Genomic DNA, 21,781 nt, shown 5'->3' on the forward strand with positions numbered 1-21,781 from the left:
TAGAAATACGAGGACCTAGGACCAAATGCTCACTAGATAAACTATTTGTTTTACCTGTAATATAACTACATTAGATTATATTTTTATTCTATACAAAATCCAACACCAACACAGAGGTAACTGTGTTTCCTCTCCCACCTGGAAAATAAGCACGTCGTAGATACTGCTCTAGTATGATGCACTTCAGCCTGAAAAAGTTGATGGTTGAAAGCCCAGCTCACATCCCAAAAGGTCTTTCAGATCCAGTCAGGGGCAGGAGTGTTTACCTTGACAGCTGGCACTGCCTCAGCACTAGGTGTATCGAGCAGGTCTGTGGCTTTTCAGAGAAGGCCCTTTCACAGCCACAGAGGTGTGTCTGTGCTGCTGCGCGAGGCCATTCAGCAGCCACACAGAGCCAGGATTCTTCTCCAGCCTTGTGCTGAATGAAGGGCTCACTGTGTTCCCCAGTCCCACCAGACTCTCCTCCCTTCCTGTGTGCCCGGCCTGTTCCTTCCTTTCGCTCACCCTCCCCCAAGACTGAGGGAGGCAGCCCCTTGGGCGCTGTGTATTTCTGCATACTGTATCCCCAATAAGAACCAGTTCACTCTTCAATCTTGGTGCTTTTTCTTAGTGTTGCTTTTACTTTACTTAAAAGCTGCCCCATGTTGCCCATTTATTGTTAAAATGTTTAAAAAATGCTTGAGACATGAAGAAATGCAAATTAATGCTTGTTTGCTGTTGGAATCGATGTTGAAATTGCTGCTCAAATAAACAAAGGAAATACTGATGGCTATCTTTCACTTTGGTATGTGGACCGCTAACCCCAATGCTCATTTGCGCTATGTATGTCTTGCTCTCCTAGTTGATAAGCTCCATGAGCTCTTTGGCTGAATACAGTCTCCCCTCCATCCTCCGCACTTTGTTTGACTGGTACAAACGACAAAATGGATTAGAGGAGGAGTTGCACGAGTACCGCCCAAGAGCCAACACCAAGTCCAAAAAGTGAGAACAATTAAATTGATTTCTGCACGCAAGCATGAGTCACTTGTAGACAAAAGAATGGCGAGGCTTAGGTGTGTGTGTGATTATAGCAAACGTGTTTTGTCTCTAACAGTGACGAGCAACAGAGAGATTATCTACTTGAAAGGCGGGATTTGGCCATTGATTTCATCTTCTCTCTTGTACTTATAGAAGTTTTGAAACAGGTAAAGTGACTAAACTCTGTACTACACAAAATCTACTTAGATTATCCTATAATTTCATCAGGTTCCCTGATTTATTACTGGTGACAAAATAAACTTAATTTGGCAGACATCTTGAGATGATCATGTTTTCTATTGATTCTTTATCAGATGCCGCTCTACCCGACCCTTGACAGTTTGGTGAATGAAGTCATTAACTTAGCCTTTAAGCACTTTAGATACAAAGAGGGGTAAGATCTCATCTGTCCTTACAAAGTTTACTTTTCATTCAGTCTCTCTAAAATTTGCAGTTTTTGGTATAATGTATTGTTTCCCTGCAGGTATCATGGTCCGAACACTGGCAACATGCACACTGTAGCAGACCTCTATGCTGAAGTCATAGGAGTATTAGCCCAGTCCAAGTAAGGCACAAAAACAGAACAGTGATAATAATTCAGTATTACTGGCTGTGTTTTAACTCTTTTTCACTGAATGATAAATTACTACTCTCTGCTCTGTTGGGATTTGCTGTCATGCCACATCATATTGGTGCGTTACTGTTCCTAATGCCTTCCTGCAAAACACTCCCTGGTTTAAGAGACTGGAACGTACTGTAGGGATGACATACTTCTGGAACGATCCCCTTCATCCCAAACTAGGACTGGAAATGAATGTCTCTGTTTATTTTGAAGTTTTGAGATCACTGAAGAAAGGAATAAGCCCTTAAAATAGAGATATTGCTGATGGGCATGCCACATAACCTTTTCTAAAGGACACTTATAGTGACATATTAGTGAGATATTTACTTTTCTAAAGATCAGGCAAAGGAAGAGGTAATGAATTTGGCTGTAAACTAAAATGAATCGTCTTCAGAAAGGTTGATGCAGTTTAAAAAAAAAAAAGGTTTTCTGATTTTGACTGTCAAAATAATAATAATACAGCATTTCTTCTCCCAGCTGTATTCACTTTCTTTCAAGTGCAGCTCTAGCCAACAGGGAAGAGGTTAAGAAATGCTCATATGAGCTCCCGTGATGAATTATCATCTAAATTTAGACCAGCTGAAGAATCTCATCTCTGGTTCAATTTGGGCAAAGGATCAGGTGCTAGATGAGGAGTTCATCTGGGGGCACAGACTCACAGTCTGCATATAGAGGGTGAGATGAGGGGCTGATATTTCGGGAGGTGTGCACGCTGAATATTATCACTGTATTCTTTCTGAGTCACAACTCTGCTTCTTTATGGAAGTGCTGACTTGGGATTTGTCTGACTGAGCTGTGCAAGCATGTCTTAATATAGAGCCTCATTTAGCTATTTTTATTCTCAGGTTTCCTGCTGTGAAGAAGAAGTTTATGACTGAGCTAAAGGAGCTGCGGCAAAAAGAGCAGAATCCATATGTGGTCCAGAGTACCATTAGCCTCATCATGGGGGTCAAGTTCTTCCGAATTAAGATGTATCCCGTTGAGGATTTTGAAGCCTCTTTTCAGTTCATGCAGGTATAGAGATTTAGTAACTGAATAATTTTTCTGCCTCAGTACATTATAAACTGAATATATATGAATATTGTACTTCTTTCTGTACCCATTCTCTGCTGTATTAAACTCTTCTATACTAATGTCTCTGTTGGGTAGAAATTGTGAATTCAGTTCTCAGTACTGTGTTTCCTATTGGCTTTTTCATGCAGCTTACACTACTGAATGTAATGCAGATTCCAAGTCTGTAAGTTGCACAACATATTTCTCTCTCTTCCACAGGAGTGTGCCCAGTATTTCCTGGAAGTCAAAGACAAGGACATTAAGCATGCTTTGGCTGGCCTCTTTGTTGAGATTCTGGTTCCCGTGGCAGCAGTAAGTTTCTTCCTCATCTGATTCTTGTGTGCAATACCCAGTTGTTATGTGTATTTCGTTACAGCAGTGTATCTATAGTGTATAGTGAAAATTGCATATCTTATGAATGTACTATTTACACTATGTAAAAACCCAAAAAAAGGTGATAGTTGCAAATTAGCAGTAACTTTAAATGCTCACAAAATAGCATTAGTTTTAGACTCTGCATTGGAAATGTTTTACACTATATATAGAAGATCAGTCAGGGGGAGAAGATTTTGTCTTTTTGTGCCATCCTGTGATGTGTAATCTTGTCTTAGGCTGTGAAGAACGAGGTGAACGTACCATGCCTGAGGAATTTTGTGGACAGCTTGTACGACACAACCCTGGACTTGTCCTCCAGGAAGAAGCACTCACTGGTTAGTTCAAAACAAAGTGACACTGATTGTTGGGCCTGTCTCTTTTGTACATCTTCAGTTACATGCTCAGATTCCCTGGATGCCTGTGAATTTTCAAGGTCACTTTTGTGTGTGTTTTTTGGTTTTTTAGTGTCTACAATAGAAAACATTTATGAGGGAAGACAGGCTGCTGTTTCATAGCATAAAAAAACACATTAAAAGCACTGCAGTATGTGTAAGCATATTTAAAGTCTCTTCCCTTCTAAGTGTCTTCAATAAAACATTTCACCATGGTAGCTCACATGGACCTGGAAAGACAACAGCCCTTAGACTAGGTCTACTTTCTCCTGAGGCAACGATAATGGCTAAAAGCTATATTTTATGAATGATGCACCATCAGCAAAAAACATTTTTTTTAAAAGAGGGAACCACATTATGTCTTCAAAAGGAAGCTGGTTTAAGATGCACTTATGCAAAGGTTGCTCAGAGATAATGCATTATTCCACAAATTGTCAACTTAATGGGCAAGTTTGAATATAGTACACAGAAAATCCCCGTGTTTTATTTGTAGGTCGATAACATACAAATAAAAAAACGAGAGAATTTGTTGTAACAAGGCTGCACTTTGTGTCTTCTGTTCAGGCATTTTACCCTTTGGTGACGTGCCTGCTGTGTGTCAGCCAGAAACAGTTCTTCCTTAACAGATGGCACATCTTCCTTAACAACTGCCTCTCAAATCTGAAGGTAATGTAACTTAGTAACTAGAAGTTGTAAAACTGCATTTGTTATATAAAGGATTTGCGTCTCAGTCAGTCCAAATATTACAGCTTTAATTGTCAAAAATAATTGCGTGAACTACATTTTTTATTTGATATTGTGAGCAATAGTACACTAATTATTTTTCTTCTAGATGGATCTATTATTGACTTCTTTGATCAACCTTATTTCATTACAGAGTAGAGACCCAAAAATGGCTCGTGTTGCACTGGAGTCCCTCTATAGACTGTTGTGGGTTTACATGATCAGGATCAAGTGTGAGAGCAACACTGCAACACAAGGGTGAAAATCTTTTACTGTTTGCATTTACATTTCTTTTCTTTTTAAGTGTCGTAAATAACTGTTACCATAGAAATATCCTATTTTATATTTTATTACAAAACAAATTGTGAACATGATGATGTGGTGGATTTAAGGAAGATTAAAAAGAAATGTTTTAAAAAACATTTTATGGGTTTTTTTTTTTATATTCTCAGAACTGATTTAGACAGATTTAGGCTCAAACCAATACAAGATTTCCAGTAATAGTTGCCTGCAGGGTTATCAGCTGTTTGCAGATGTTATTAAGTACAAACTGAAGCCCACTTGAGGAATTCCAGATGGGTCCAGACAGATATTTGGGTGCTGATCAAGCCCAAAATAAACATGTCTTAAAATGATCTGTCTAATTTGTTAAATGTTTGCACAAAGTCTTTTTCTAACTTGCTTTCTTTGTCTCATTTCTCAGTCGACTCAACACGATTGTAACAACACTTTTCCCCAAAGGATCCCGCAGTGTGGTACCAAGAGACATGCCCCTCAATATCTTTGTGAAAATCATCCAGTTTATCGCCCAGGTAAATACTTGTGTGCTGTGCTGTACTGTACTGTATGACTGTAAGCAGATGCCACTTGTAATGGAATAATCAGGTTATTTATAACTGATTTGTATTTTTATGTGTATTTTTCTGCAGGAAAGACTGGATTATGCCATGAAAGAGATTATCTTTGACCTTCTGTGTGTTGGGAAACCTGCAAAAGCCTTTAGTCTTAATCCTGAGGTACACGTTTATATAGCAGGATGTCAATTTCATTTTTAAAGGTCCTGCAAGACTAGTAATGGGATGCTGGAAACTGATAACTAACAGGTGACCCTTTTTCATGTTTAGAGAATGAATATTGGTCTGAGAGCATTCCTGGTTGTAGCCGATAAACTGCAGCAGAAGGACGGTGAGCCTCCCATGCCTAACACTGGTTGCACTTTGCCCTCTGGGAACACACTCCGAGTAAAGAAGACATATCTGAGCAAGACACTAACAGATGAAGAGGCCAAAGTCATTGGTGAGAGAGGCAGACCATGGTCACGAATTCTGAAAATGTCATGTTTCTGGATTTTAAATTATAGGAATTCAATTAAAAATATTCCAGTGAGCAAAAGTAGTTCAATAGTTTTTCCTCTGTCATGTTCCCAGGTATGTCTCAGTATTATTTTCACGTCCGAAAGGCTATTGACAACATTCTCAGACACCTGGACAAGGAGGTGGGCCGATGCATGATGATGACCAATGCTCAGATGTTGAACAAAGAGCCTGAGGACATGATCACGTAAGTTTGCAGACATCCCAGCTGACAAAACATTTAAAGGAAAGTCCAGAATGACTGGACTGGACTCTAACTTAACACTCTTGTTCTCAATACTCAATTTACTCTTTCTAATATAACTGAAATGCGACCTTTTCAGAGGTGAAAGAAAAGCTAAGATCGACTTGTTCAGGACATGTGTCGCTGCCATTCCTCGCATCCTGCCTGATGGGATGTCTAAGCCAGAGCTCATAGACCTCCTGTCTCGGTGAGTAACCTGATATGAAACAGTACATAGAGGACCTGTCATTCTTCTGCATAAAAGTTATACTTGTTTCATCATTATTTTTGGGGTTTTTTTGGTTTATTTTGTCTTTGTCAGACTGACAATCCACATGGATGATGAGCTTCGACTCATAGCACAGAATTCCTTGCAAAGTCTGCTGCTGGATTTCTCCGACTGGCGTGATGACGTCCTGTTTGGATTTACCAACTTCCTGTTGCGTGAGGTCCAAGACACCCACCAGGGATTGTTAGATACATCCCTTAAATTACTGCTGCAGCTCCTCACTCAGTGGAAGCTCACCCTGGCTGCACCAGGAAAGACGTCTGACACCTCTAAAATGCACACTGCTGAGGTATACATGGTTGTCTTTTACTAACTGCCCATTTTAGAAATAGAAATAAACTAATTTAGTATTGTGATATTACTACTGGGTAATCATCTTTTCTTTATTTTATCACAGCTGCTGCAGACAAGCTCAAGTCTCAAGACATCTTCAGAACGAGGTCCACACTCCACTGTGCTGCATGCTGTGGAGGGACTAGCGGTCGTCCTGCTCTGCTCCTGCCAGCTGAGCACCCGCAGACTCGCCATTGCTATCCTAAAAGAGATACGCAGTTTGTTTGTGACTATCGGACAGTGTGAGGTAAAACACAGAAAGAACGTTGAGGAGACATAATATAAGAAAGATATTTTATGTACAGGTTAAAAATGTATGCTTTGCCAACTATAGGATGATGATAAACCAATGATAGAGATCATGGATCAGCTCAGCCCCAGTATATTGGATAGCTTTGTCAACGCTACAGTCTCTGACACAGTAAGTTGTTTGTACCTTCAGTTTGTGGCACCGCTCCAAAGTAAACTTTGAGATGTTTCTGTTTATTTGCCTATGTTTTATTTTCCTAATATTTGTCTTTCGTCACTGTGTTCATTTCGCATGACTCGACTTACAGAGATGAGTTTGCAGGGACAACCTCAAGCTGTATGGAGAAGATGATAGGATCTGTGGAACTTAAAGCTCCAGCAACACTGGCAGTATAAAAAAAACACATTTATTGGCTAACTGTAATGAAAGGACAGTCAGGCAGACCTTTCAGGATTGAGGGAATTTTTTCATCATTGGGTAGAGCAAAACTTGGTTGCACTTTTTCAGCTTAATGCTCTGGAACGTACCGCCTTCATTTTCCACTGAGCACTCTCTGTTGCCTGGGACAATGAGTCACCGTAAAACATGTGATCCAGTTCATTCTTGTTGGTGCCTCATTGTCAGATGTGTGAATGTATATAATTGGTTGTTTAGTATTTTTTCAACTCTTACCCAGGCGACTTGAAAATGCTGTTTGTAATATGTTTTATGATGACCCCGATGAAAGCCACAAACCAAACACGAACAATTAAGCAGTTCTTTCTACTGGAAGTGTTGGTGGAGCTTTAGCTTCTATCTGACTGACATAAAAATATAAAACCAAGATTTTTAACCCCATGTAAAATCTGGTTTACAAAATAATCTTTTAAGTAAGCAGAAAACAGAAGCCAGGTTCATTAATTATCATGTAAAATTAAATAAACAGTTGAGCAGCTTCTGGCCAGCTGTCATTTCAGCTATAAGCATTTTTCTGAGTATAATGAGAGCGGCATGCAACATATGCAACATAAAAAAGCTTTTCTAAATATAGTATGTATTTGTCTGGTTGTCCTAATTACTGCCTTATTCACATTGTAATGAATTAGTCTTACACATTGGTCGACAGTCAGAAAGAAGCAGTGCTTTATATAGATATAATTCAGGCATGTCCCTGACCTCTGACCCTGCTCTGTCACCTGCTTGTTTGTAGGTCACCCTGCCAGCTGGTCACCACGTGGACCTGCAGTGGCTCGTGGAGTGGAATGCACTGCTTGTCAACAGTCATTATGATATTAGGAGCCCGTCACATGTGTGGATCTTTGCTCAGTCTGTCAAGGACCCCTGGGTGCTGTGTATATACAGCCTCCTCCGACAGGACAACCTTCCCAAGCACTGCCCCACAGCTCTCAGCTACGCCTGGCCTTATGCCTTCACTCGGATGCAGATGCTCATGCCCCTGGTAGACCCAAAGTAAGTGCCCTTTCAGACTACAGTGTGGTCACGAGGGAACGTGAAACACTTCTGTTTTTTTATTTTCTGCACATCCGTATTTAGTCTTCCCTTTTCTGTTTCTGCCACCATATTCCAGTTCTTCACTGAGCTTAAAGTCAAAATTCCCCACTGAAAGAAGGTGAGATTATAAAGGATCTAATAATATTTCCTGTTCCTTACCAGTAATCCAGTGTACGCAAAGAAGACCAGTACCTCTGGCAGTGGGGATAACTATATAACCCTATGGAGAAACTACCTGATCCTTTGCTTTGGAGTGGCCAAGCCCAGTATCATGAGCCCCGGCCATCTGAGATCATCGACACCTGAGATCACAGCTCCTACACCTGACAGCAGTGTCAACCTCGATAACAAGGTACCTGCCTCCCTGTCCTCTGGCCTTATTAATTCCCTCTGCGCTTTGTCTCTCCAGGATCAGGTGTTCATACTGAGCTTGTTGACTTTAAAACTCAAAGCATCAAATTACAGCAGCTATTTCACATGAATAGAGCATGAAGTCAATGTGTTCTTAAGCGTACAGACACTTATATCAATGCAGCTCTAAGTAATTAGTGGTCGTGGCAGATTTTATGTGTCTGACTGAGCAGTCGGTGTTTGATGTTTCAGGTTATCGGGAGCCCATCTGTGGCTTGGCTTCTGAAGCAGTTGGTTCCACTGATGAGGGCAGAGAGCATCGAGTTGACAGAGTCATTAGTTCTGGGCTTTGGTCGCACCAATTTTCTCGTATTCAGGTATATCAAAGATCTGTATATTAGGTGCTAAACATTTACTGCTTAACTAAGCAAACAAGCTTTCCTTTTTTTCCTTTTTTCCTGTCATGCTTTGTCATTTTTTCATGGATTAAATATGGCCACTAAACATCTTCAGTTCTGTTTTGTCTTTTTTTTTATTAACCTGTGAAAACCCAAGGCTGCAATCTAATATTTTTTCCGTAATTAAAGGCAGCACATTTGTGTGGCTTTTAAAGTGCAGATGAGCAGAGGATTAGAGTTGAATAATACTTTGATGCCTCACGTAGCTGCTTCTAAATTGTTTCCTAGAGGTCAGATTTAATAGCTTTTTTTAATTGTTTTTGAAAAATGTCATTCTGCAGTTTAATTTTTGCTACTGAACTTCATTTTGTATTTTACATTTATATCACGAGTTTATGTTTTCACTGCACACAGGGAGCTTGTGGAGGAGCTGCATCCCCTTATGAAAGAGGCATTAGAGAGAAGACCTGAGGTATTTATGACTCAATTAATAATATACGCAAAAGATGCACAATCAGAGAGAATTTATAGCTATATTTGACTATATTGTAGCATTTGCTAAAGAGTTCATGTAGTTTAGAACATTTTATTTTTTCAGACTATCTGGTTTTAAAGATGTTCTAATGATGTTTTACAGAACAAGAAGCGGCGTGAACGGCGAGACCTGCTGAGACTTCAGCTGCTGAGGATATTTGAGCTCCTGGCTGATGCTGGTGTCATCAGTGATAGGTTAGTGTGATAGTATCAGTTGACACTGTTAGCCCAAAAAAAGACTGAATCGCATAAAAGGTACTTAATTACAGAGAAGGGTGCCCCGTATTCATGCAAGTGAGTTTTTAATACAAATAACTGCCATTAGTGCTACAGTTTATAGGTATTTAAACAGAAGTTAATATGTCATTATTGCATAATATTTTCTTTGTGATGTCAGTGAATCGGGTGTCTCTGTGTGTGTTTTTTTTTTATGCCACAGTACAAATGGAGCATTGGAACGTGACACACTCGCCCTGGGGGCTCTCTTCCTGGAATATGTGGATCTGACCCGGATGCTTCTGGAAGCTGAGAATGATAAAGATGCAGAGATCCTTAAGGACATCCGAGCTCACTTCAGTGCCATGGTGGCCAACCTCATCCAATGCGTACCAGGTACTACTGCAACTAGCTTAAATTTAAAGTCCTTTCTTGTCAGTCACTGCTCTATAGGTCAGACTGATAAATTACTTAGCAGAGAATGTGAAAGTTCTGTATTCCTTTTTATGAGTGCCTGGTGCAATCCATCTGTCCATTTGCGAATAGTGAATTGTATAATAGGTTTCCATTAGGCTGCCGTTAGAACACTGCATGAAAGACCAGAGTCTTGACATTGATCTTGATTTGGATGTAGCCCAAGGGGAGTGGATCCAAGAATAGTTCTACTTAAAGACAGTGCAGGAAAGGGCAGGTGATGACTCATGAGTTGCCAAGCATTCACAAGTCCCCACTGAATGGCTAATAGTCTGTCAGGGGACATCAAGAAGCTATTATCAGATTGGGGAAATGCACTTTTATTTAGTTGTGAAGGGCTTAAGATGCCGGGATAATTTTTGCTGGCTCTAGACTTTTTTAATAAGCAAACCTATAACAAGCTCTTTCATCCCCTCCACCCCCACCTCCAACCCAGTGCACCACAGGCGCTTCCTGTTTCCACAGCAGAGCCTGCGGCATCACCTCTTCATCCTCTTCAGCCAGTGGGCTGGGCCTTTCAGCATCATGTTCACTCCTCTGGATCGCTACAGCAACAGAAATCATCAGATCACAAGATATCAGTATTGTGCCCTAAAGGTAATCATAATTAGACTCTAAGTAAATGACTAAGTCACAAATTCAGATTAAGTAAGAAGACTCTGATTGTTTAGTATTCAGCTGTGTTGAATGACCACATTGGGATTAAATGTTATGTCACTATAAAAAAAAAGAGTTGTTGGTGGAACAGTGGCAGAGTGAATAGGGTTGTCTTGTCTTGGTTGTTTAAACCATTAACATGTGAGCATTCTTGGCTGATGTTCTTACAGGCTATGTCTGCTGTGCTGTGCTGTGGGCCTGTGTTTGATAACGTTGGCCTCTCTCCAGACGGATACCTCTACAAGTGGCTGGATAATATACTAGCCTGCCAGGATCAGCGGGTCTGTAGCCAATACTTTACCACTGTGGTGCATTTAAACAAAGAGCTGACCCAGGAAGCCCCTTGGATAGCTTTCTGAAGCCAGCTTTATAAAAAGCCAGCACTAGTGCTTGCCAACTGCTCAGCATTATCTTGCTGGAGAAGGGCAGTTTTCTTTCAGGATAAACTGATTTTGACTTTATTCCCATTTATGATACAAGATAAAGCACCTGCATGTTTATTTTAGATATTTTTCCTTAGCACAATTTATTATGTGGTTTGAGGAGTTGCATTAACTGGTCATTTATCAACTTCTTTGTAGAGCTCCTAGAACCATGCTACACTGAGACCTTAAATCATTTACTGATGACTGATACAAAGTGTGGAGTACAGGGGAGGGGAAAAAAGAAGAAATTAAATTTTAAAAAGTCTGTGTCGGTGTTTGCTCCTGGCTCAGGTCCATCAGCTTGGCTGTGAAGTTGTCATCTTGTTGCTGGAACTCAATGTTGACCAGGTCAACCTATTCAACTGGGCTGTGGATCGTTGCTACACAGGCTCCAAGCAGGTCGCCTCGGGGTGCTTCAAAGCCATCGCTACAGTCTGTGGCAGCAGGTACAAAATCTCAGATGAATTTTGCGTTTTTATTAATTTTCATTTGTTTGTCTGTATAGGTTTTTGAAGTGCATTTACTTTGGCTAATTTGGATTGACATATCTCTCTTTTAGTATTCTGGTTCATTTGAGTAAGTGGGTAGTAAATTAGCCAAAGTCTGAAATTCTGCACTTGCTCTATCTCAAAAATTCAAACATATGTGAAACGATCTATTTGATATCACTGTGTTGTTCATACAGCATCATTGTCAGAGTTGTTCCAGGACTATCGTCCTTTTTTTTCTTCTTCTTTATCTTCTTCTGCTACAATCTAAACACTTAAACTACTCGATTAAGTCTAGAGAAAGGACTATAGTGTAGGTGAAAAATAGGCCGTTTCACAAACATCATATGTTGGTTTGTTTCTTTGCCAATACTAACGCTTGTCACATTTGGAAACACTTAGTGCTGCACGACACATTTACTGCATAACACACTCCTTTTGCATATGTTCTGAAACAATGATATTATTTTTACAAAGTTTTAAAGAACAAATGTGCGTTAAGTATTTAGTATTTCCTATTTTTCCAGTCAATTAAAACAACGTGATTAGTAAGTTGCGTTGCTAGAACAGCAATAATTACATTTTAGAACAACACCATAATGTGGATGTCAAATCTTGCAACACGAGCCTCTTACTTTGATAACAATGAATAAGTGATTCATACTCATTTTTCTCTGTTTCTTCAAAAGCAAAACCTACCCAAGTGACATAGTAACGCTGCTAAATCTGGTGCTCTTTAAGGCGTCAGACACCAACAGAGAAATATATGAGATTTCAATGCAGCTAATGCAGGTGAGAAACCTCAGTATGCCGAGGTCTTTTATGCAGTTTTCTGTGGTTCCAGCTTAAAGGACACATTCTCCCTCTTTCATTTAACAGATCCTTGAAGCTAAGTTGTTTGCATACTCTAAGAAGATTGCAGAGCAGAAGCCAAACAGTATCCTCTATGGCACACATGGTCCACTGCCACCTTTGTACAGTGTTTCCCTACCTCAGCTCTCCAGCCAGCTGGCAAAGATGTACCCTGAGCTCACACTTCCTCTATTCTCAGGTAGATGTTGATGCTTGTAATAGTAATGTAGTTTACTGTAGTTCAGCTTTTCACAGGGTTGTCATCTTCTCTCGGTTTCTTTCTAAATACTACTCGCTCATCCCCCAGAGAAGCAGACCTCTTTTTATGGACACTTCTGCTAACCACAGACACACAGAGAGCCTAACTTGACTTAGGGACAACCCCCGTTTAAGTTTAATGCATATGCGGATCAGGATCAAACTGCCAATTATGGTGAAACTGAATGTACAGCATGTGTTTGAGTTTCTTATAAAATGAAAAAACCACAGTGACCACTGTATTGCCTTCCTTCTGCTTGTTCCAGAGGTTAGCCAGAGGTTCCCCACCACTCATACCAATGGGAGGCAGATCATGCTAACCTACCTCCTGCCCTGGCTTGGTAACATAGAGCTGGTTGATAGCGGCCTGCTGCTCCCAATGTTCTCACCGTGCTCCTCAAGTTACAACTCTTCTAGCCAATTAACCAGCACAGGTTCATCACATCCACTGAAAGGCACTGGCTGGGGCTCCTTACAAGCTACATCTATGGTTCTCAATAATCTCATGTTTATGACCGCCAAGGTAACTGCATGCTTGGGAAATATGATTTTATCAAAAGAGGCGTAGGTAATCTAAGATAAACGTAGTTAACATGGAGTATGTTCTTTTTTTTAACCCCCTACCTTCCCAGTATGGAGATGATCTACCTGGACCAGAAATGGAAAATGCCTGGAATGCTTTAGTCACCAATGACAAATGGAGCAACAATCTGAGAACCACACTGCAGTTTCTCATCAGCTTGTGTGGTGTCAGCAGTGACACTGCCCTTCTCCCATATGTAAGATATCAAGCCCTGTTTGTGAATGTTATGTAGCTTTCTTTTTCTTGGTTTTTGTATCCTTACAGTTTCTCACAGAAATTTGTTGGTGTATTTATTCAGATCAAGAAGGTGGTGATCTATCTGTGCCGAAACAACACAATCCAAACCATGGAGGAACTAATATTTGAGTTACAGCAGACTGATCCTGTGAATCCTGTGGTGCAACACTGTGATAGCCCTCCTTTTTATCGATTTACAGCCACAAGCAAGACTTCTGCAGCTGCTTCAGGTACCTCTTTTGAAAAAGCTTGTATATATATATATATATGTATATACATATATATATGTGTGTATATGTATGTATTTTTTTAAACCACCATTAAAATTTCCTTCTGGGAAAGATCCACATTGTGCATGTGAAGCAGTGTTGGAGTTTAGCCTCACTTGATTTCTGATTAATTTCTAGGCACCACATCAAGCAGCAATACTGTTGTTGCAGGCCAAGAAAGCTTCACTGATACAGACGATACCAAGACTTTAAAGGAGAATGAGGAGAGGTGCAGTGGGCAAAAATGTCTTTAATTGTGTGATTTGACACACTGTTATCATCACCCTAAAATATTATCAAAAAAATTTTTTCTGTGACTTCAGGCTTACTCATATAATACGAGCACATAATCGTCTGGAATCACGCTACAGCAACAGCTCGGGAGGATCTTATGATGAAGATAAGAGTGAGTATTCTTCTGTACCACGCACCTGAGAAAAAAAAAAGTGGTTGTAATGGTTTTGATGAGTATAGAATATACAGCCTGGTTGGAGGGTGCATTGGTAATCAGCCATGTGCCATTGATAATTTATGAGCAGTGCAAAGTGGCCTGGGGCTTTTTAAGAGAATCTGTGAGAATTGGCACTAAAATGCAAGGAGTTGAGCCTAGGGCCCCCACACTGCTGTTAGTGACCCAAAAACAGCTTTGTTAAACCCTCTGAAATGGTTCTGGAGAGAAATGTGGCTAAACATAATCTGCCAATTATTAAAAGAATCCTGGAATTAGTTATGACAACTATATTTCAAAACTGAAGTTCTTTTGTGTATTTACATCATGAGTTTATTATCTAATTACACCTTCCAACTGTAAAATTTGTCCGCATCACCCACAGTCAGCCATGCAGCTTGGGGATTTGCTGGTGTGAACACTGTGCTCTTAAACCATACAGGTGAACCTTTGCCACCCTATGCTGACTGGCTTGTGGCTGTTATTGAGACCAACCAGCCCCATCCTCTGCCCATGCCTCTGACTGGAGGATGTTGGGCTCCACTGGTGGACTTTTTACCAGAGACCATCACTCCCAGGGGACCACTGCACAGGTTAACTGCTATAAGCTGCTATGTCACTTCTAAATTAATTTACTGTAATAGTATTCATCTGTATCCACCATGCTACAGTTTTCATTTAAATCTATCTTAAGAAATTGATTTTCTTAGGATATGAACTGGTGTTTCAGTCAGAGGGTTAACAGTGTGAATGTTTGCTTATTATAGGTGTAACATAGCGGTCATCTTCATGACAGAGATGGTCGTGGACCACAGTGTGACCGAGGATTGGACCATGCACCTGCCTTTGCTGCTACATTCACTGTTTTTGGGTAAATTCACTGTACAATTAGTCTTCTCTTTAACAGCTGTAGTATAATAATTACATATCTAATGATGCACTCTAGAGTTGAGTGAAAATTGCCCGCCTTCACTGCTGCTTAGAGAGAATCCCTAATGTTCTCTCTGTAGCATTGTAAGGTTTTGATCTTACTGTGCTACTTCGTGCCAGATGACCACAACGAGTTGCTGAAATTTAAATTTGAATTGACCGTAAAATAGACTTATTTGTCTAATTATGTTGTTTTCATTTAAGGCATGGATCACTTTCGTCCAGAGGTGTTTGAACACAGTAAACGACTTCTCCTCCATCTGCTCATCGCATTGTCATGCGAAAACAACTTCCAGACTACTGCAGCGGTCTTATTACAGACACGTGAGATCAATGGTACCAAGACCCTCACCTGCAAACCAAGCATTCAGATAGAGTACTTGCCTTCAGGTAAGCATCTGCCCTTTTCAAGCATAAATACATTCACTCTTCACTGAGCAGCTGGCCCTTTGACATGCGGATCTTGTCTTTGGCTAATATAAACTTGGACATCAGGAAGGAATGGCTAGCATTCCTTTCAGACAATAGATAAGGTTCTTATCTTGAGAGAAAATATTTGGATGCTGTGCCAAAAGCAATATGGAGCCCAGAGCACATCAAAGGTCTTGATTAAAGCATTCCATTCTGCTATTTTTATCCACTTTCCCAAATTGGGGCCATCTGCTAAAGCTTGCATGGCTGGCTTTAGCTCCTCTCATAGCTGATAAAATATTTTGCAAATGTCTTCACATTTTGAAAGTATTTGTTGTCCATTTGACCATATGAAAAAGGAAAATGTATATCCATTAAAACTATATTTTATTAGCAATAGAAAATGCTATAACAATAGTTTAAAAGCAAAAGTAAACATGCTTTGTACAACTTTCTCTTACATGCATGTTATGTTCATGTGTAATATGTGGTTTCTTACACAAAGGTTTGGTTTTTTGTTTATAACAAAAGAGTGGTTAACTTTGCAGCAATAATAATAGGAACTACTGGATCTACATGCCTGAGAATGTTTTAGCACAAGGCATGCTGCTCACTATAGCATCTCTTCTTCTTGCACTGGCTAAATCCATCTGTAGCTTAAAGTTGCAGTTAGGTATATGAAATCAAACATTCAAAACATTCAAAAAATATATGTATATCACTGTAACTTGTTTGTAATCACACACCTGTTCCTGTGATGTGTTCAGGAGGTTTTGACTTCCTGCGGGAGTGTCAGGCATCTCCCGGGCCAGACTCGGGTTTGAGTTCTTCCTCTACATCATCCAGTTTAAGTTTGGGGGGCAGCAACAGCAACCTGCCGGAGATTTCACAGGAGGTGGAAGAGCTGGTGGCCTCCAATAAAATACATGACAAAACCAACAAGCTAATTGAATTTTTAACCACAAGGTATGGACACAGATTTGTAATTCTTCTGTTAGAGTCACTCAGCAAATGCATGAGTTCTTAGACTGTAGTTTTGCAAACAGAGAAAAATGTATGGCTGCATGTATTAAAATATTGCTAGTTATGGGTTTGATATGGTGATTAACTTCTTATATTTCTGGTTTTTGGTTCCCACCTAGTGGTGCTGTTGGAAAATGCAATGTCTTATAAGCATAGCTTAGATCTGAGATTTAAATATGACTGGCATTTCCCACGATTAATTGAGCACACTGTAAATTTAAATTAAAACTGTCATCTTACAAAACTAATTTCAAAAATATTTAGGATTGTATTAATTGATGGGCACCTTATGCTGGACTTGGCACTGTTAATTTAAATGATTCAGAATATAGTTTGTTTTCAGTAACTAAAAATAATTATTTTATAGAGCATATGGACCACTGTGGTGCCATGAAGACATTTCACCAAAGAACCAAATTTCAAAAAGCACTGGGCAGCTGACGAATTTTCTGCGACATGTGGTATCTGTGTTCAAAGAGTCCAAGTCAGGTAATTCCGTATGCCCTTAACAGGAATTCTTTCATTTTCTTTCATTTAATTATGCCTATGCATAACTGAATGACTTTCATTTACACATTTCTGTCTGTGTCTTTGTCAGATTTCCATCTGGAACAGCAGCTTAGCGACATAGCGCTGCAGACAGCCTTGTGTAGCTCATCACGTCACTACGCTGGCCGCTCCTTTCAGGTGTTTCGAGCCCTTCGCCAGCCAATCTCTGCCCACGCTGTGTCTGACCTTCTCTCAAGGCTGGTGGAAGTCATCGGTGAACACGGAGAAGAAGTGCAGGTCAGAGCACCGTGTGTATACTTGAATGGTATCAGTTTTTATGTGAGGATTTCTTGTTTGTATCATTTATGCTGTCAAATATTGATCATCAGTGTAGAAAATTCTACTTCTTGGGAAAGTGTAAACAGAGGAAATGTTCAGTACAGCTCATGTCTACATTTTAAATCTTTTTTTTTTTTTACCATCAAATGAATGCCTATTGTATTATTAAATTACACTCTAAAAATCCATGTGTGTCCTTTTTTTCTGCCAGGGCTACGTGATGGAAATATTACTCACACTGGAGTCAGTGGTGGATAACTTGGCTGAGTGTCTCAAAAACAGTGATCTCATGGCTATTTTGACAAGGTTTGTGTCTCCTCTGCATGAATTTATGTTTAAAGAAGGTATTTCTGTGCAAATATGTAGTGATTTTAAATTATTTTTGCATGCTATCATTACAGAGCCTCATCTCCAGAATTCCTCACCAGTTTCAAGCTGCTATCTAACAGGAAGAGCACAGGGCAGCTCAATCTTAGGAGAGAAGAAAGGAGCAGACATCAAAGGAGCTCCTCAGTTCCCAAGAAGTTTGGAGAAGCAGACCGGTGGTCTGATCCACCACGCAGTGCCACACTGGACCGTATCCAAGCCTCTGAACAGCAAGCTCTGTTAGCTAAGGTTCGCAGCTCATCCTCATCTAGGGACAGTGTGACTGACCCGACAAGCATCAACCACCCCAGCAACCTGCTAGCCACCATCTTCTGGGTGGCAGTGTCACTGATGGAGTCAGACTTTGAGTTTGAGTATCAGATGTCTTTAAGACTGTTGAATAAGCTGCTGGCCAACATGTCACTGGACAAACAGGAAAACAGAGAGAAGCTGGAGAAACTGCATAATCAGCTAAACTGGAGCACCTTCACTGGGCTGCAGCAGTTCCTTTTAAAGGGTTTCACCTCCATGTCTACAACCGATCTCACGCTTCATCTCTTATGCCAACTGACTCCTGTGTCGCGAGTGCCTGTAGTGGACACGTCACAAGCCATAGGTATAATGTAGGAATCAATAAATAAGTGGTTTTAAAAGTAAAGAGTGGACATTTATATATTTATACTTTTTGTACTTATGTAAAGGCACATGCTTTGTGACTTTTTTCCAAAATAGTTTATTAATGTCATTTGTTTTGTTTTTGGGTTTGCTTTTTTTTGTCCATTAGGTTTTCCTTTGAATGTTCTCTGCCTGCTCCCCCATCTGGTGCAGAACTTTGATGGCCCCTCACAGTTCTGTCAGGAGGTTGCTGAGAGGATAGCACAGGTTTGCCATTTTTATCCCTTTTTTTCATTTCACTAATTTCACATCTTAAACTAACACACCTTTGTGTGTGTAGGTATGCCTTGAGGAGAACAATGCCAAGCTTTCCAACCTTGCTCATGTCATGGCTCTGTATAAAACACACTCCTACACACGAGACTGCTTCTCTTGGGTCAATGTGGTGTGTCGATATCTTCACGAAGCTTTCTCGGATATCACCCTGAGTCTGGTCACTTATATGGCAGAGGTGTGTACAGCTGAACGGTGCTAAGTCACAATTACAGTGTGTTAAAAGTACTATGTAAAGTGAGTTTTTTCTTTTCTTTTCTTTTATTGTTATAATAGCTGTTGGAGAAAGGTCTCCCAAGTATGCAGCAGACCCTTTTGCAAATTATCTACAGCCTCCTGAGCCACATGGACTTGAGTGTAATTCAAGCCAAACCCTTCAACATAGAGGTGCTCAAGACAATAGAGAAATTTGTCCAGGTGAGTTAAGATATCAACAAAACTATTGGTCCTTTTTTATCCGCAGTGTATTAGTTTGAATATGCAGTGACTTTATGTGCCATCGAACATATTTAAAAAATGGAAGAAGTTGACAATTTTGTAGAAACTCACTAAGATATACTTTGCATGCGTATGTGATCAGTTCAAATCTTTAGCTGAGAGCTCTGCGTAAGAGTCTTGTATTCCTTGCTCTTTTTCTTAGTGCTCATGTGAAAAAAGGAAAAAGCTGTCTTATGTCAGCGCTGTAAATTTGTGGACACACCCAATCTATAAACAGTCTGCTGTTCTACCACGGGCCAGGCCTCTGCTTATTCTCATATGGAATCCATTTCCCTTTAGTACCTCTGTAACTATAAATAAAACTACATGAAAACTGTGTTTTTACATCTTGTGTTGCTCTTTGTCTGCACATACAGGTGACGTTGTGTGTGTTTCTGTTTTTGCCGTAGACTGCTCATTGGAGAGAAGCACAGAATATACTGAAGCTGGTGGTTTCTCGATCGGCCAGTTTGGCACAGCCTTCATTTCCACAAAGTGACCTCTCCTATGAGGACATCAGCCGTGTCTGGGACCGCTCTTCCAAGGCCTTGCCTGGGAAAACGCTGGATTTCCACTTTGACATATCTCAGGTTAGAGGCCATTTCTCTGACTTTCTTTTCACTGTGTGAAAGTCCTTGTTGTTCTCATGAAAAGAAAGGTTAATCCTTGAAATGTATGCTCGCCCCTGTATATTTCCCTGTATTTTCCAGGGTGTGGTACTTGTTGAGGTTGTGTGGAATCTTTTAAAGGTCTTTGGAAAGGAAACATTTCTTCCCCTTCCTTAATGGTGATATTTCTTTTCGACCAAACCCTGTGAGATTAGCTTGAAAGCGTGAAAGGTAAACACAATTAGTCAAGCAGTGCAGAGCTGGAAAGCGATGTAAAAGATACAAGCAGAGCGGTGTATGTGTGGGAACCGAACAGGGAGCTGTTTGTGTAGCTCATGAATGGCAGGAAATGATGTCAGCTTTTTGCTGCCGTCTTTGTATGTGAGTCAGGGAGTTGTAGTGAGCAGCCAACAGGGTGGCTTTAAACTTTAGACATACTGGGCACACCAGTGATAGTTGTTATGATACTCAGACATTTTAAGATTGAGTATAAAACCGAGGAAGTTGATGTTTTTGTTTTTTTGGTTTTTTTTCCTCGAATGCTCCGTGCATTTGGAATGTCAAGTGGAATAAAAGCTGTGACCACTTGTAAAAAAGCAATCAGCCTATCTTGACGTATTGATTGCTTTACAGTCATTTTGGAACTGTGAGCCTAGACGAAGCAGGAGCTGTCAAGGAGCCTGAGTAATGGATTGACTAAGCAGAGAAAGACTTTCTCTTCTTCCTGTTATTCCTCATTTTAATTTTGTCCTCACAATTGTTTGTTTGTGTCCATTCTTTCAGACCCCAGTGATTGGTCGTCGTTTTGATGATCTCCGACGCACTCCAGGCCAGGATGTAAAGAGCATGACGACAGCAGTGACCCACAGCACCTCCTCTACCTCCTCTGGATCCACTTCAAACAATGTGCTGGTGCCAGTCAGCTGGAAAAGGCCTCAATCTTCTCAGGTGAAAACTTATTCCCAAGGGGTCAAAGTGTAAAAGTGTTAGGATTTGACAAATGAAGACATTGCATGTAATTGTATTTCATTATGCAAGACAAGCACAGCACAGGATGTATTTGATGCACATGCTGTGTTTGAGATGTCTTCATCCTGTTTATTCCCAAAATTTAAATCCCATTGTATATCCAAATAAGGGAAATTGCATGTTGATGCCAGGCAAATATGAGACCAAATTTGAAAATGGTAAGATACTCAAAGAGATGCAAACGTCAAATGTTCACAAAAAAGTATAATGTGGATCAAATGGATTTATTCACAATATTTGCACGTTCTCTTTCCCTCTGCAGAAAAGAACACGGGAAAAACTGGTGAATGTGTTGTCTCTGCTGGGACAAGAAGTGGGGCTCACAAAAAATCCTTCAGTAAGATATACTTTATGTTGTGCGTTGGGAAATTCAACACTCTGAACTTAACCTTAAGATTGTTTTTTTAATCATGGATTTTTTTTAAAATAACAATTTTGCCCTTTTTTGTTTTTCTTTGTTTGTTGCTTGGTATAGGTGATCTTCTCAAGTTGTGGGGAGCTGGATCTTATGGAGCACCAGCCTAGCCAGGTATCCTCTGATGACGGGACTCGGGAACCAGAAAACACGGACGACACCACCTCAGAGCAGCAGTTCAGAGTCTTTAGAGACTTTGACTTCCTGGATGTTGAGCTTGAGGATGGAGAGGTGAGTCACGGGACTCTTGGTAGAATAATTACTTATACTTTAGATGTTAAAGTAGATGTAAAACAAGAGCAGTAAGAAAACCGTATAAAGACTGTAATGAGAATTTTCCGCTGAGGAGCAGTACTGTGTTGGGTCAAGTCTGCCTGCTCTGTGTAACGGGGTTTCTTTTTCTGTGTTTTTTTTT

The 21,781-nt window shown here is 40.3% G+C and overlaps 1 protein-coding gene across 7 annotated transcripts in view; it reads left to right on the forward strand.

The window, feature by feature from the left end:
• Window positions 1-21,781, forward strand: part of frya (furry homolog a (Drosophila)) — a 47,174-nt gene that overhangs the window by 17,671 nt on the left and 7,722 nt on the right. For all 7 annotated transcript variants that reach the window (XM_019345117.2, XM_019345112.2, XM_019345114.2 and 4 more), the window contains exons 4-51: window positions 842-981; window positions 1,094-1,184; window positions 1,332-1,411; window positions 1,502-1,582; window positions 2,485-2,653; window positions 2,912-3,004; window positions 3,304-3,402; window positions 4,024-4,125; window positions 4,337-4,440; window positions 4,886-4,994; window positions 5,112-5,198; window positions 5,307-5,478; window positions 5,610-5,742; window positions 5,879-5,986; window positions 6,101-6,356; window positions 6,465-6,647; window positions 6,735-6,821; window positions 7,840-8,099; window positions 8,304-8,493; window positions 8,745-8,869; window positions 9,305-9,362; window positions 9,528-9,619; window positions 9,864-10,036; window positions 10,551-10,711; window positions 10,942-11,052; window positions 11,488-11,642; window positions 12,374-12,476; window positions 12,564-12,735; window positions 13,061-13,317; window positions 13,427-13,573; window positions 13,676-13,844; window positions 14,022-14,112; window positions 14,207-14,289; window positions 14,774-14,924; window positions 15,099-15,202; window positions 15,466-15,651; window positions 16,440-16,638; window positions 17,063-17,184; window positions 17,294-17,481; window positions 17,735-17,829; window positions 17,925-18,505; window positions 18,674-18,771; window positions 18,845-19,015; window positions 19,114-19,254; window positions 19,725-19,904; window positions 20,706-20,870; window positions 21,214-21,288; window positions 21,427-21,597. In XM_019345117.2, coding sequence (XP_019200662.1) covers window positions 842-981; window positions 1,094-1,184; window positions 1,332-1,411; window positions 1,502-1,582; window positions 2,485-2,653; window positions 2,912-3,004; window positions 3,304-3,402; window positions 4,024-4,125; window positions 4,337-4,440; window positions 4,886-4,994; window positions 5,112-5,198; window positions 5,307-5,478; window positions 5,610-5,742; window positions 5,879-5,986; window positions 6,101-6,356; window positions 6,465-6,647; window positions 6,735-6,821; window positions 7,840-8,099; window positions 8,304-8,493; window positions 8,745-8,869; window positions 9,305-9,362; window positions 9,528-9,619; window positions 9,864-10,036; window positions 10,551-10,711; window positions 10,942-11,052; window positions 11,488-11,642; window positions 12,374-12,476; window positions 12,564-12,735; window positions 13,061-13,317; window positions 13,427-13,573; window positions 13,676-13,844; window positions 14,022-14,112; window positions 14,207-14,289; window positions 14,774-14,924; window positions 15,099-15,202; window positions 15,466-15,651; window positions 16,440-16,638; window positions 17,063-17,184; window positions 17,294-17,481; window positions 17,735-17,829; window positions 17,925-18,505; window positions 18,674-18,771; window positions 18,845-19,015; window positions 19,114-19,254; window positions 19,725-19,904; window positions 20,706-20,870; window positions 21,214-21,288; window positions 21,427-21,597 — 7,068 coding nt within the window. The remainder of the gene's footprint in view (window positions 1-841; window positions 982-1,093; window positions 1,185-1,331; window positions 1,412-1,501; window positions 1,583-2,484; window positions 2,654-2,911; window positions 3,005-3,303; window positions 3,403-4,023; window positions 4,126-4,336; window positions 4,441-4,885; window positions 4,995-5,111; window positions 5,199-5,306; window positions 5,479-5,609; window positions 5,743-5,878; window positions 5,987-6,100; window positions 6,357-6,464; window positions 6,648-6,734; window positions 6,822-7,839; window positions 8,100-8,303; window positions 8,494-8,744; window positions 8,870-9,304; window positions 9,363-9,527; window positions 9,620-9,863; window positions 10,037-10,550; window positions 10,712-10,941; window positions 11,053-11,487; window positions 11,643-12,373; window positions 12,477-12,563; window positions 12,736-13,060; window positions 13,318-13,426; window positions 13,574-13,675; window positions 13,845-14,021; window positions 14,113-14,206; window positions 14,290-14,773; window positions 14,925-15,098; window positions 15,203-15,465; window positions 15,652-16,439; window positions 16,639-17,062; window positions 17,185-17,293; window positions 17,482-17,734; window positions 17,830-17,924; window positions 18,506-18,673; window positions 18,772-18,844; window positions 19,016-19,113; window positions 19,255-19,724; window positions 19,905-20,705; window positions 20,871-21,213; window positions 21,289-21,426; window positions 21,598-21,781) is intronic.

Source organism: Oreochromis niloticus, linkage group LG14 (genome assembly GCF_001858045.2).
Source record: "Oreochromis niloticus isolate F11D_XX linkage group LG14, O_niloticus_UMD_NMBU, whole genome shotgun sequence".
In the NCBI taxonomy this organism is placed as follows: Eukaryota; Metazoa; Chordata; class Actinopteri; order Cichliformes; family Cichlidae; genus Oreochromis; species Oreochromis niloticus.